This window comes from Bos grunniens, chromosome 24, assembly GCF_055505025.1.
Source record: "Bos grunniens cultivar Pamir isolate PY7600 chromosome 24, Bosgru_T2T1.0, whole genome shotgun sequence".
NCBI classification, from domain to species: Eukaryota; Metazoa; Chordata; class Mammalia; order Artiodactyla; family Bovidae; genus Bos; species Bos grunniens.
Window position 1 is genome coordinate 50,403,693 of NC_141188.1, and position 14,589 is coordinate 50,418,281.

Consider the following 14,589-nt stretch of genomic DNA (forward strand, 5'->3'; position numbering starts at 1 on the left):
TTCATGTTCATTTTTGGATTTATAAGGTAATACTCAAATATTCTTGTAAAGATTTCTTAAGAATTCCTCAGAAAGCCATGAAATTTCCAACGAAACAAGCAGAGCTAAATTCTCAATACAATTTTTTTCTTCTCAGAAATTAAATCCACTAAAGAAAGAGTTGAGTTTCCACTCATACAATGAGTAAGATTACTAGTTTTTGGGGGTCTTATTTGGAGAAACTATAATAAAGTGCCATTTATAAAATATTTGCAGCTTTGACTATAATCAACTGTAATAATAAGATACCAGCTCAAAAATTCTTTTCATTTAAACCTCTTTTGTAATACTGCTTTTTAATAACCCTCATAATAGCCGAATTAAAGGACCCCAACAGAAATCATTCATCCCACATAAAACAAACATTGCCTTTTCTTCTTAGCTTTGTTTTACAGGCTACATTATTTCCAGATGACGCTTGAGGGGACTATGGTTTCAAGAATTAGATGCTTAAATAGACAGCTGCTTTCTATTTGCCATGTAAATCAAGGATATATCAAAGAAAATTCCAAATAGTAGACTTCTTTTCTTCCTATTAGGAACTATGAACTCGGGCAGAAAGGGAGAAAAGAAAGGGAAAAACAATAAATAGTTGAGCAAAGAGAAAATTAAAATAATAATTTCTAACAAAGAAAGTTTGAAGAATCTTAGGAAAAGATGATTTTATATTAGCTCTGTACAGCAGCAGGTAAGAATATTTTCACTCCAGTAGGAGGGGGAAGAAGGAAACTGTGCTCACTGGTTTTCACAAATTTATCACACATTGCTACTGAATTTAATATGCATGGGTTATTTTTTCTGTATTCTTTAAACTTCTCTTAGAAAGTTAATTAATCATTGCCAGATTTCAATGCAAACATCCGTTTATAAGGCAGTAGAGGGAACATAAAAGTTATTTAAGTACTTTTCATGATAATTTTAAAAAATCCTTAAAAAGGATATTTTACCGTATTCTATACGAAGGGACAGGACAAATTTCCTCTCTAGGAATAAAGGGCAGTAGTCTTTATTTCAATTCAGGTGTGCTTAAGAGTGAAGGAATTTATTTTTCTCTTTTAAGCAAGAGGGGATTTCTCCAACTCAAATTGTCTTTAGAAGCATTCTCAGAACATTTCTGAAACTCCCAGTTCAGAAATGCATCAAAACCAAATTATAACACAACCAAGAAAATCAGTCTGATTATGTTAAAGTCCTGGTTTTTAATTAGGAAGAAAAAGTGGCAGGGGTGGGTGTGGAGCTTGCTCATTTGCTAGAGGCCTCATTTATTTGATTTTTAAAATCAATTGTTCTGAAGAAGAAACTTTTTGGGACTTAATCCGTGTGGGGCTTGGAATTTACTTACGTTCAGAGCAGTTGTAGGGAAGGTAGTAAGATTTGTAACCTTATTCACAATGTTTGATTCTTGTTTTTTACATTGGTATTGACATTATGAAAGTAACGATTAAGATCTTGATTAAAATTTCATGATCTTCCTTGGAGAACTGATTGATTTTAGGGCTGAAGCAGAGGAGATATGAGATGAGTTGGAGCACTGTGAAGGTTGCAAAAAAAAAGGTTGATGCATATTCAAAGGGTAGTGGACAAAACCTGAAATGGCTAAAGTTGGAATAACCTGAATAACAAAATAACAACAGTCCTGGATGATAAGAAAATAAGTATCCAGGAGCTTATACTGATAGAAATAAATAACTGCACAGGCAAGAACTTTGGGGAGAGGTGACAACTCTTCCTTGCAGAATTCCATTTATAAATGTAGAGGGAATGAGACAAATAGAAAATCATTCCAAACTCAGTAAAATAATGATGCAGACAAGATTGATCAATGGATGCTAGGATTTGTGGGAAAATGTTTAGGAAAAAACTGAATACTGGCATTGTCTCTAAGTATCTTCCCCTTATACTCTTCCAATATAGTAGAAATATGTAATAATCTAATAAAATATTTCCAGTATAGTGAAAATAACTACTATATAAAAGCATACAGGAATTACAAAGGGAAAATTAGCAAGTTTATAGCCGAGAATATTGGCAGACATCATCCTAGTGATGTGATCAAGTGAAAACATCACCAGTGCGTGTGTGCTAAGTCGCTTCAGTCATGTCTGACTCTCTGCGACCCTACAGACCATAGCTTGTCAGGCTCCTCTGTCCATGGGATTCTCCGGGCAAGAATATTGGAATAGGTGCCGTTTCCTTCTCCAGGGGATCTTTTCAACCCAGAGAATGAAGTCACCGCTCTTACATCCCCTGCATTGGCAGGTGAGTTCTTTACCACTAGTGCCACCTGGGAAACCCAAACATCACCAGTAATATAGACCAACCCCACGTATTCTCTGGAATGATGCTCTGAGAAGGGCATATCACTTCTGTAGTTATCTTTTCCAACAATGCATAACATCAATCTAATCATGAGAAAATGCCAGACAAACCCAAATTGAGGGACATTCTGCAAAATAAATGATTAGTACTCTTCTAAAGTGTATGACACCACCCTTATGGCAGAAAGTGAAGAGGAACTAAAAAGCCTCTTGATGAAAGTGAAAGAGGAGAGTGAAAAAGTTGGCTTAAAGCTCAACATTCAGAAAACGAAGATCACGGCATCTGGTCCCATCACTTCATGGCAAATAGATGGGGAAACAGTGGGAACAGTGTCAGACGTTATTTTTTGGGGCTCCAAAATCACTGCAGATGGTGACTGCAGCCATGAGATTAAAAGACGCTTAGTCCTTGGAAGAAAAGTTATGACCAACCTAGATAGCATATTCAAAAGCAGAGACATGACTTTGCCAACAAAGGTCCGTCTAGTCAAGGCTATGGTTTTTCCAGTGGTCATGTATAGATTTGAGAGTTGGACTGTGAAGAAAGCTGAGTGCCAAAGAATTGATGCTTTTGAACTGTGGTGTTGGAGAAGACTCTTGAGAGTCCCTTGGACTGCAAGGAGATCCAACCAGTCCATTCTGAAGGAGATCAGCCCTGGGATTTCTGTGGAGGGAATGATGCTAAAGCTGAAACTCCAGTACTTTGGCCACCTCATGCGAAGAGCTGACTCATTGGAAAAGACTCTGATGCTGGGAGGGATTGGGGGCAGGAGGAGAACTGGACGACAAAGGATGAGATGGCTGGATGGCATCACCAACTCGATGCACATGAGTTTGAGTGAACTCTGGGAGTTGGTGATGGACAGGGAGGCCTGGTGTGCTGTAATTCATGGGGTCGCAAAGAGTCAGACACGACTGAGTGACTGAACTGAACTGAAAGTGTCAACGGTCATGATATCCAAGGAAAGACTAAGGAAACATGACAACAAAATGCAATGTAGGATCCTGGACTAGATACCAGAAAAGAGTAAGGGCAATAGTGTTAAAACTGGTAAAATTCAAATGAGGCATGTGTTTTAGTTAACAGTATTGTACCAAGGTTAATTTCTTAGTTTTGAAAAATGTTCTATGGTTACGTAAGATATTTACAAAGGGGAAAGCTGGTGAAGGCTATATGGAAATGGGGAACACATATACACCCATGGCCAATTCACATGAATGTACAGCAAAAACCACAATATTATAAAGTAATTAGCCTCCAATTAAAATAAAAAAAGTAAAATCCTTTGTAAGTCTAAAATTATATGAAAATAATAAAGAAAGAAAGGACTGACGGAGGGAAAAAGGAGAGAAGGGAGGGGCAAATAAATCATAAACATGACAAAAACGTAAAGATCTTTATCTAAAAAGAAAAGTATAAGGTATTAAGTTCTATTTTTCCTTCTTTTCAGTCTAACTCCCCATAGGTAACCACTATTTAATATTTTCTTATGCATTATTCCATAAAAATTAAATGCATACTTTCAATCATACATGTACATGTAACCTATATACTACAAAGTATGGTTTTCTGTTTTTTTCTACCAAATAAAGTGTTATGGATATCTTTTCATATAAATCTATATGGATTGAATTTGTTTTAAAAAATGTCTGAAAAATACTGCATTGGATAAACTTAAACTTTAATCAGTTCCCTAAAGATAGATTTTTTCCCCTTATTTCCATATTTTTGATCTTAAACCAGGACGAAAAATATGGCACTAACAGTAAAGAATCCACCTGCAATGCAGAAGACATAAAAGATGCAGGTTCAATCCCAGGAAGATTCTCTGGAGGAGGAAATGGCAACCCACTGCAATATTCTTAACTGGAAAATTCCATGAACAGAGGAACCTGGCAGTCCATGGGGTTGCAAAGACACATGACCGACTGAACACACTTGTATAAATATTAACTTTTTCAGAGTATAAAATTAATTTTCTAAATCCACTCTCATGCCACAATGCCAGCCAAGCTGCTATCTATATGTTATTACACTCAGCAAACAGTTATTTTCTTTCCACGGTGCTCCAAGTACTACTTTTTTTAAACGGCTTCATTGAGATAACACCCACAACCATGCGCACGTACGAGTGCACGGGCGTGCAGTCATGCCCACCTCTCTGTGACCCCATGGGTAGCAGCCCGCCAGGCTCCTCTGTCCATGGGATTTCCCAGGCAAGAATACTGGAGTGGGTTGCCATTTCCTCCTCTGGGGGATCTTCCCAACCCAGGGATCGAACCCTCGTCTCCTGTATCAGCAGGCAGATTCTTTACCACCGAGCCACCTGTGAAGCCTTCACAACCATGTACTTTGTTAATTTAAATGTACAATTTAACAGTTGTTAGTACATTCAGAATTGTGCAACCATCACCACAATCTAATTTTCAAACATTTTTATCATCCCTGAAAGAAACCCTGAACCATCAGCAGTCACTGGCCATCCTGCATCAAATCATGGATTTTTTCCAATAAATATAGTCGGCTCTCCACAGTCTCAGGTTTTACTTCTGTGGATTTAACCAGCCTTGGATAGAAATTTCTATCCGTGGTTGGGTAAATCTGAGGATATATATGGAGGGCTGACTGTACTATACCACTTTATATAAGGGACATGAGCATCCTTGGATCTTGGTATATGTGAGGGCTCTTAAAACCAATCCCCCCCAGACATTGAGAGACAACATTTACTATGTTTCTTCCTATATGTGCAGCTTATGATAAAGTTTGACTCATGAATTAGGTACTAGAAGAGAATATCCAAATTGCTAGCATCACTACTCTTGTACTTTAGGGTCATTAAACAAAAGAAGGGTTATTTAAACACACGCACTGCTCTCCTGCAACAGGCAGCTGATAATCTGGATGGCTACTATGTGACTAATGGTCGGGATATGCTGGACAAAGGGATGATTCATGTCCCAGGCAGGATGGAGCTGGACATCGAGAGATGTCATCATGCTTCTCAGAATGGTGTGAAACGTAAAACTATCAACTGCTTATTTCTGGAATTCTCCATTTAATATTTTTGGACTGCAGTTGACTGTGGGTAAATGAAACCTTGGAAAGCAAAATTGGGGCTAAGAGGGGGATGACTGTACTTGCTTAGCAAGTTGATGATAAACCCTTAGTTACTATTTCTACATCTGGGGATTTTTCTGACCTGGCTCCTTACTATTTTTGGCCAGGGTCTTTTTGGCTTGTGCCTTTGCATTTATGTTTGGAATGAGGTGGGAAAGTGGATCCTATGAAAAGGTTAAAAATTTCTTTGATGATCACATGGCAATATAATTTGTTTCCTTAAGATTCCACCTAGAATAAACTAGTCATCTCAACTAGTTGCCAAGATAATCGTTAGAAATTAGGGAAACAATGTTTACATGTAATTGTGCAACAGTCCTAATTAAAAGCTACAGTTACATTTAAAAAGCAGCTACAATTCATTTATTATTTTTGTTTCACTGCCTATATTCAGGTTGTGTTTTATATGACCAAAGTTATTTTAGAGGTTTATTCTTTTCTTTTTTTCTTTTTTGGCTGAGTGTTGAAGCAAGTTGGATCTTAGTTCCCTGACTGGGGATGGACCTGTACCCCCAGCAGTGGAAGTGCAGAGTCTTAACCACTGGACTGCCAGAGAAGTCCCTAGGGGTTAATTCTTATGAAAATAGTGTTGAAAGATTCTTCTCTAACAATTCTCTCATGTCTTTTTAGTCGCTGAATTACATTTTATGAAACTCTGACATAAAGACACCCAGAGTCAGCCAAGCCAACTGAATGTCACCAGCCTTCCCAAATGCCTCAATCACTCTCTGCCCAGCTATCACTGCAGTGAGCATTCTCTCTCCCCACGGAGAGCTCAACTGCAATTTTTGTTTTATTTTCCCTTAAGCAGTCAGGGCATTTCCTCATTATCTAGAAGCTGGCTGAAGGTTTCAGGTTTCCCCTGAGAGGTTCAGACAAAATGGCTGTACTAAAGTACTCATGTTAATGTTTTCATAACATGCTATTTGTTTTCTATGCTGTTACTCAATTGACTGGTGAATTATACAGTATAATGACAATAAACTTTTCTTAATAAACTCAGAAATCTCTAGGTAGTCTGAAAGTACTCTATGTACTCCAGTGAGAAGAAAAACAAATCCTTATTTTTATGCACGTATTCAAACTCTCTGCTAATATAGTTCTCTCGGTCCTGGTGTAGAAAGTATACATCTGGGAATTCACTGCTGCATTAAGGCCCTTTCATTTTCCTTTTCCGTCTTTTACAAACAAGTGTTCTAATGCATTCATTGAGGACACAGAATTTTATGTGGTTGTTGGCAAAGACACTTAACAAGTGAAATTTCTGGGGAAGAAAAAGGGAACATAATTTATTCGTCCAATTAATGGCCAAGTTAAAAGAGAACGATAATGAGAACATGATTTCAAAAGTTCACGCTCTCATACATAGTGTTTTGAGCAATGAGAATGACCAATAAAACATGAGTTGTCACCAAGAAGAACTACCACAGCACTTACTTTTGAGGTTGCTACTGTTTTCTTTAGTCACCTTTCAGTCTAGTGGCAGGGGGAGTGATTCACAATCATCTGTACTACCACTGAATCAGTGTTACCCACCCTCTTCACTTAGCTCTAAGCAAAGGCAGCAAAATCCAAGTTCATAAACCTATCTGAAAAACACTGTGATTTGCAGTCTCATACATATAAATGTTAAAATAAGACTGTCAATGACAGTTTCATATGGAATTTTCCTTGTATTTCTAGAAAGCAGATGCTTCAAGAAGTTCCTTTTTATTAACACTTAGTGAAAATTTCATGCAAGAGGAAAACAAGGACTCTAAAAACTGTACAGTTCAATAGCAGACTTCATATATCCATTACGAGTTCTGCTTGTGCGTTCACTGCATAATCACCTCCATAACTGGCAAATGCTATTAAACATGACCCATTTTCTCAAAGAAAATATCAATTTTCAGGCCTCTGATTAAAGGAGAATACTATTAGGGCAACCTCAGCATACACATTCAGCACATTTTGTGTGGAATGAAACAACAGGAATACCATATAAATCAAATTATACACGTATAAAAATGACAAAACATTCACAGCTGAACAAAATTCATATTCTTAATAAACATAACCCTATTGCCACTCTGGCCCCAAATGTGGATTCTAAGGAGTAAGTATAAAGAATTACTTTTCTTATAACAAGTTATGACAAGAGAAGAATTAAATTAGCCATAATGCTCATTTTTTTCAAAAAGATGAGAATATTCAGCTAGCAGGAAAATTTTAAAAGATAGTGTTTTTTTTTTTTAAGAGAGAAGTACTTTGGAATTTCAAACTTAATACCTTAATGGGATGACAGATCATAACATCTGTCTCACACACACACTAAATAAATAAATATAAGAGAAGAAAAACAGCGCCAGTCAGGTTGTGGCTGCACATAGCTATCTCTGTTTATCAGTGTCTGATATCCGGACTGGGTGCTGTTCCCACAGTCTCGTATCAGCACAACCATTTAGAAATGAAACAAACCACAGCAGGAAACAAGCAAAACAACTCTCTGGCTGTCTGGTACACATCACCACTTCAAACTCAGAATACAAAAATTTTCTGCTCAAGTTTCTGAATATTGACTTTAAGTTGTCCCCAGATAAACAAATAGGGAGGTTCTTATTAGAACTGGATGAACTATCTCTGTGACTCGTGACATGAAAGTTTTTCGTATTCTCATCTAAGCATGCTCCACAATATAAGAAGTGTCATGGACAATGCTGCTGTCCTAAAGGAACCCACACGACAGGTTCGCCTTCTCACTCCACAGTGCTCTTCCCTGGGCTGTGTCTATTCTATTCTATCATCATCCTCTGCGGTCAGGTGGTAATAACCTCTTCATCTTTAAAAGCAGGGGGAACAAATGCCACATGTTACTGCTGTTCTCTGCTGACCACGACTGACGAGACCAGGGCAGACACCCTGGACGAGAACCCCCGCAGAGCCAGTTAGATTCTCTCTCTCCCAGGACTTGAGAATTAGAGGACTCTGAACAGTCAGCAAAAGGCATGACTCTCACTAAAACACATTAAGGGTTGGGAGGGAAGTGGGGTGGGAGGAGGGGTGAAGGTTGCTATTTCAGACAGCAACTATAGAAAAGGGGCCTACGGGACGCAGCAGCAGAATAAATCTGAAGCAAAAAGAAGCAGATAACAAAACTAAATGTCCAGAAAGACAGGCTATTTTGAAGAATCCAATGGCTTTTCAATTTTAGGTTCTTGTTCTCTGAAATCCAGGTGTGTATCTTCCCCGTGAGTTTAGTGAGAAACCACTGCATACTTCTTACAAAATTCCTCCTTTCGTTTCTCTGTAATTAGTTTGGGTGGCCTTCCTGACTAAGGTAATAAGATTCCTAATTATTAACAATCATTGATTTAGGTTTGACTTTCTTCAACCACGTGTTAATAATCTTTGAAAAAACTTTTTCCCTTGATTTGAAATGTTTCTTCTTTATTTTCTATTACAGGTTTCTTAGTGGTCAAGAACAGTCAGAACTTGGGAAGAGGGGGAATTGTTATTTTTTAATTTAGCAATGAAAGGAAAAATTTTTTATTGACAAGGTAACTACTTACATAATCTGGTAGAGGAACATCATTGGAACTCAGCGAACCTCTCAAGGACTGTGTGGCTTGTTCCAGAACTTTGTTGTGTTTTTTCGACAGCAAGGAAAACAAGCTGAAAAAACAAACAAAAGCCCAATTATATTAAAAGAACTAAGTGTCTCCTTTCATAGGTTTTATATGGAATTATATAATTACACAGAATGTCAATTATTTCAAAATATACTTGTAATTGATTATTTTTTATGCCTGTGTGAACAGCAAGATTAACAATACTATTGATATAATAAATGATAAAGTGAAAAGAATGTTTAAATTCTAAGGGCTCTAAAAAATAAAAGTTTTCCAGTTTAAGACCGTATTTCAAGCACAAGAGAAACTTTCAGAAGATTACTATCATGGAAAGAACAGTGGACAGAAATTTAGAAAATCTGGGACATGAACTGACTTTAGGAGTAACTCAGAGTGCATACTCTGTTACAAATCACTTGAGCTTGCTGTATCTCAATTTTCTCATCTTTCAAATAAGTGTATTAGATTATTTCTCTAGCATAATATAGAGTCCACGATTCTATATTATGGCTTTATATTCTTATTTCTCAAAAAGACTGACTTTCAATATTGTATTATAAGATTTTGCTTCTGGCCATGATGGATTAACTGGTAATGAATAACTTGCCTGTGTAAACAACTAAAAACTGAACAAAATATACGAAATAACTGCTTTCAGATGCTCAACAACAACTGAATACAGGATTATGATCCCTAAAATAAGAGAGATCCACAGTGTTGTGTTAGTCGCTCAGTTGTGTCTGACTCTTTAGGACCCCATGGACTGTAGCCCACCTGGCTCCTCTGCCTATGGAATTCTCTAGGCAAGAATACTGCAGAGGGTAGCCATTCCATTCTCCAGGGGATCTTACTGACACACGGACTGAACCCAGGTCTCTGCACTGCAGGTAGTTCTTTACCATCTGAGCCACTAGGGGAGCCTTTTGGGGGGCCCATGTGATTCATTACCTAGAAAGTGAGTTTCTATTCAGAGGAACATTTTAGACTGTGGCTCAGAAAGCTGGGGCCCAAGCAGTGCCCAAGAGTATTGCACTGAGAAGACAGATATGAATCTGGGGCTTCTGTGGCAGCTGGAATTTGCAGAGTAGATTGTTAGACTGGAGGGAACTGCAAGAGGGAGGTCCAAAACCTGCTTCAATGTCAATTCTTGAGTGTTTGGCTAAATACTATGCTGCGCTGTGCAAAGACAGACCTCACATGACAGTGAACCACCATTCAGGAGGCACAAACCAAACGGAGACTTTGGAAATCACCAAAGACTGGAGGTATGCTGAAGTTCCAACCTGTCGGAGTGGAGATAACACTCAGGTGAACTCTTGGAAAGATGATGTTTTAGGAGTAGTATTCTAACCAAAAGTAAAGATTATTCTAAGATGGATCCTAACAGAACTCAGTGAGCTATGTTCAAAGTATAAAACAAACTTACATTAAATATAAATGGATTAAACCTCTTGGTTAAATGACAAGAGATTGTCAGACTAGGTAAAAAACTAAACGCAAAAACATGCTGTTTATAAGAGCCACACTTGTAAATTTGAAGATACAGATAAGTGAACAGTAAAATGGTTCAAAAGAGATATTGTTTAATACAAACAATAATCATAAGAAAGGTGGAATGGCTATATTAATATTAGACAAAGTAGGTTTAAGGATAAGATTATTACTAGAGATAAAGAGAGAAATTTTATAGTGATGAATTTACCAAGAAGCTGTAACAGCCATAAATGTGTATATACCAAATAACAGAGTTTCAAATATATTTAAGTATATGATCCTAATATTACATCTACTATATCTAATGAAAAAAGAATTCCTCTTTGGGCTAGACAATGGGTTAAAAATAAAGACACTTCTGATTCCATGTACTTTTCCATATAAGTATGGCTTGTAGTATCTTTTTTAAGGCCTGAAACATTACTCTAGTATTTCTTAGTGGTATCTTTCTAAATAGAATATTGATCTGAATATCAATTTAGGAAAATACCTAACTATTTCAGATGGTTTAAATGGGATAATTACTAAAAACAAGACTACTAAGTATTCTTTCCAGATTATTAACTAACATTAAAATGTTAAAAAATGAAAAAGTTTCTTAACACTTATGGGTAATGCTGGATGTGCACAAAGAAAATGTAACAAAGCCAAGAGTATTCTCTAGATTCATATTCAAATACTGCCAGAAAATCTGTGAAACAATTACTGGGTGAATAAGTGTGAAATCATGTAACACTGATCAAGCACATGTTGATGAAGAGAGATTTCTGTGAAATGGAATAGTCCTGTAAAAGTTTCATGAAGGGGTTAGACTTTACATAAAGTCTTGATGAGGAAAAAACATCCATGCAAGAAGACAGAGAAGGCATTTCCAAACAGAAGGCAAAGCACAGAGGCAAAACAGGGGACAGTGAGAAGAGTGAAGAGGAAGTGTGTAAAGTAGGAAAAAGACTCAATCTGTAAGGGTCTGTGCATTGTTTCTGTCATTTTATTTTTATGGGTCTTCTTTATTTGAGTTTTAGCTTTGCCTTGTTTTTTCTTTTTCCAGATTAAAAGTAAACATCATGCTTTTTCCTCACATTCACTCCCATGACCCACTGGTAACAAATGTTAGCAGTTTATTGTCTATGATTCCAGAAATGTTATATTCATCAAAGGATATATAGGAATGAACACTGTACATATACATCCATGCTTTTTAATTCACAAAATAGGTATTGCTCTGTATCTTGTACTTTTTCCACTTAATAATACAATCTTTGATTCATTCAATAAAACATATATTGACTGTTAGTTAACTGATATCCAAGCATATGTATAAACCACATTTTGACTAATCCATTAGAAAAGTATCATTGCAAAGTTTACAATTTTTTGTATCATAAACAGCACTGCAGTGAACACTCCTGTACATAATTTTTGGCATACCTGAGATGAGACTGACTATAGGATAAAGTCAAACTGCTGAGTAAAAGAATAATTGAACATATTACTGAACTGCAAGGTGTATATATTCTTAAAAATACAAATTATTTTTCAGGCAATGAAAATTAAGAGATAAAAATATGTTGAAATAGTGTATAAAGCACATTCACAAGGAAATGCATAAAAGGGGGAAATTAGTAAGATTCATCTAATTAGTTAGTATGTTGTTATGTTAACTCACTTCAGTTGTGTCTGACTCTTTCCAACCCTATGGACTATAGCTTGCCAGCTTCCTCTAACCACAGGATTCTCTACGCAAGAATACTGGAATGGGTTGGCATTTCCCCCTCCAGGGGATTTTCTTGACCCAGGGATCAAACCCATGTCTCTTATGTCTCCTGCATTGGCAGGCGGGCTCTTTACCACTAGTGCCACCTTGGCACCCCTCTGAAATCACAGAACTATCTACAAAAGCAGGCTTCTGCTCAGGACACTTTTGGCTACAGAAGCAGACATACAGCCAGGCACACCAGCTCTGCACACGGCTTCAAGGCCACATTCTAAGGCCTTCAAGGCCATTATATTACATAACTAAATATACTGCTGCTGCTGCTGCTAAGTCGCTTCAGTCATGTCTGACTCTGTGCGACCCCATAGACGGCAGCCCACCAGGCTCCCCCATCCCTAGGATTCTCCAGGCAAGAACACTGGAGTGGGTTGCCATTTCCTTCTCCAATGTATGAAAGTGAAAAGTGAAAGTGAAGTCATACTACTTAGCGAATTTTCTGAAATAAATGGAGTTTCAGAAGTTTGTTGAGATGGAATGGTCTTTGGTGGTTGATTCTAGTATATGGCATGGCAAGACTCAAACGGGCATCAACGGGGTGCCTAAACAGAAAGCTAAAGCAGTAAACATACCTGGAAGAAGTGAGCTTTTTGGTATTAGTAAGAGGAAAGCGGGCAAATGGAAAGCAAATGCAGAGCAGCGCATTTCATGTTTACATAATATCAGAACTATTTCATGGGTTCACAAACCTGGGATTTTCTCAGTCAGTGTTCTAAGAATGTACCCTTTAGAGAAGGACAAAAGAGGTAATCTGTGGTAGCTTTTATCATCAATTGAAGACATTTACGAAACAAGTCCTGGGAATCAAAGCAAAGAGGGTTTGATAATATTTTCTTCAGAGAAGAAAGGCTAGTTTGTTTATTTTAAAAGAGAATACTAACAATCTGCTTTCCTTGTTAGCAGAAGACAAAACAAGGAAGGGAACTGCAATTCAAACATAAGCTCTTTCAGTTGGACACAACGGAAAATTTGACTGCTTCGGGCCTGCAGTGTTGATATGGTCCACCTCAAGAACCTGTAGCTACTGCTCCTAGCTGTTTTTAAGGTCGGTGTAGGAACAGATGATCTGAGGTCACTTCCAGTTTTCTATCACGAATGAGAAACAGAATTCAAATTTACTCAGGCTATTATTCTTCCGCCATCTAATAGGCTTTTTTCTCAGTTCTGTTAGCTAGAGCTCTCAAAGTTTTCCTAAATTTTTTTAAAAAATTCTAATTTTGTCTTCCATTTAGCATTTTTAGGGCACTGCTGCTACTAAGTCGCTTCAGTCATGTCCGACTCTGTGCGACCCCAGAGATGACAGCCCACCAGGCTCCCCCGTCCCTGGGATCCTCCAGGCAAGAACACTGGAGTGGGTTGCCATTTCCTTCTCCAATGTATGAAAGTGAAAAGTGAAAGTGAAGTTGCTCAGTCATGTCCGACTCTTAGCGACCCCATGGACTGCAGCCCACCAGGCTCCTCTGTCCATGGGATTTTCCAAGCAAGAGTACTGGAGTAGGGTGCCATTGCCTTCTCCTTTTAGGGCACAATGACCTAAATTTATATGAGATATGATTTGCAAATTGCTGAGAAAAGTAACTTTTGCTTAAAGCTTTTGCATTCAAAATACCAGCCCCAGTTAAATGCTAGTGAGAGTAAGCAACACACATGATATTTGTATGGAAGGGGTAATTCTGATTCTGGAAATAAGTGAAACTGACTTCCAAGTGCACTGATACTCAGAATATAGCTGTCATGATAGTGAATTTAAATTAGAAAAAGGCTGGATTTTCCTTGTTGTACAAGCATGTTCATTATAAATTCGTTTAATGGTGAAAAACTAAAAGCAATAAAAATTCTGGTCAAGAATACAATGGGTAAATAAACTGTGGGATAGTCATATAATGGCACACTATGTGCCATTATATATTATACATTATATAATATATATTATTTTATATAGTATATATTATTATATTAAATATTATATATAAATATAATAATATAGTATTTCTTCATATATAATTATATGACATTATATTATTAAAGGGTATCTAAACAGGATAAATCTCAAAAAACCAATGTTGTTCAATGAGCAAGGACCCTGGTAGAGAATGTGAACAAGGCAATATTATTTATTCAGTGTCTTTAGCATACAAACCAACATTATATATCTTCTACAGATAAAACTTCTGAATAAAACACACATGGAAATGATAAACATGACATTTAGGATAGTCATCATTCTCTGAGAAA

The 14,589-nt window shown here is 37.2% G+C and overlaps 1 protein-coding gene across 6 annotated transcripts in view; it reads right to left on the bottom strand.

Annotated features, from left to right (window-relative positions):
• DYM (dymeclin) overlaps positions 1 to 14,589 on the bottom strand; it is a 393,514-nt gene that overhangs the window by 122,017 nt on the left and 256,908 nt on the right. For all 6 annotated transcript variants that reach the window (XM_086373423.1, XM_086373422.1, XM_086373425.1 and 3 more), the window contains one exon: positions 9,030 to 9,132. In XM_086373423.1, the coding sequence (XP_086229549.1) occupies positions 9,030 to 9,132 (103 nt within the window). The remainder of the gene's footprint in view (positions 1 to 9,029; positions 9,133 to 14,589) is intronic.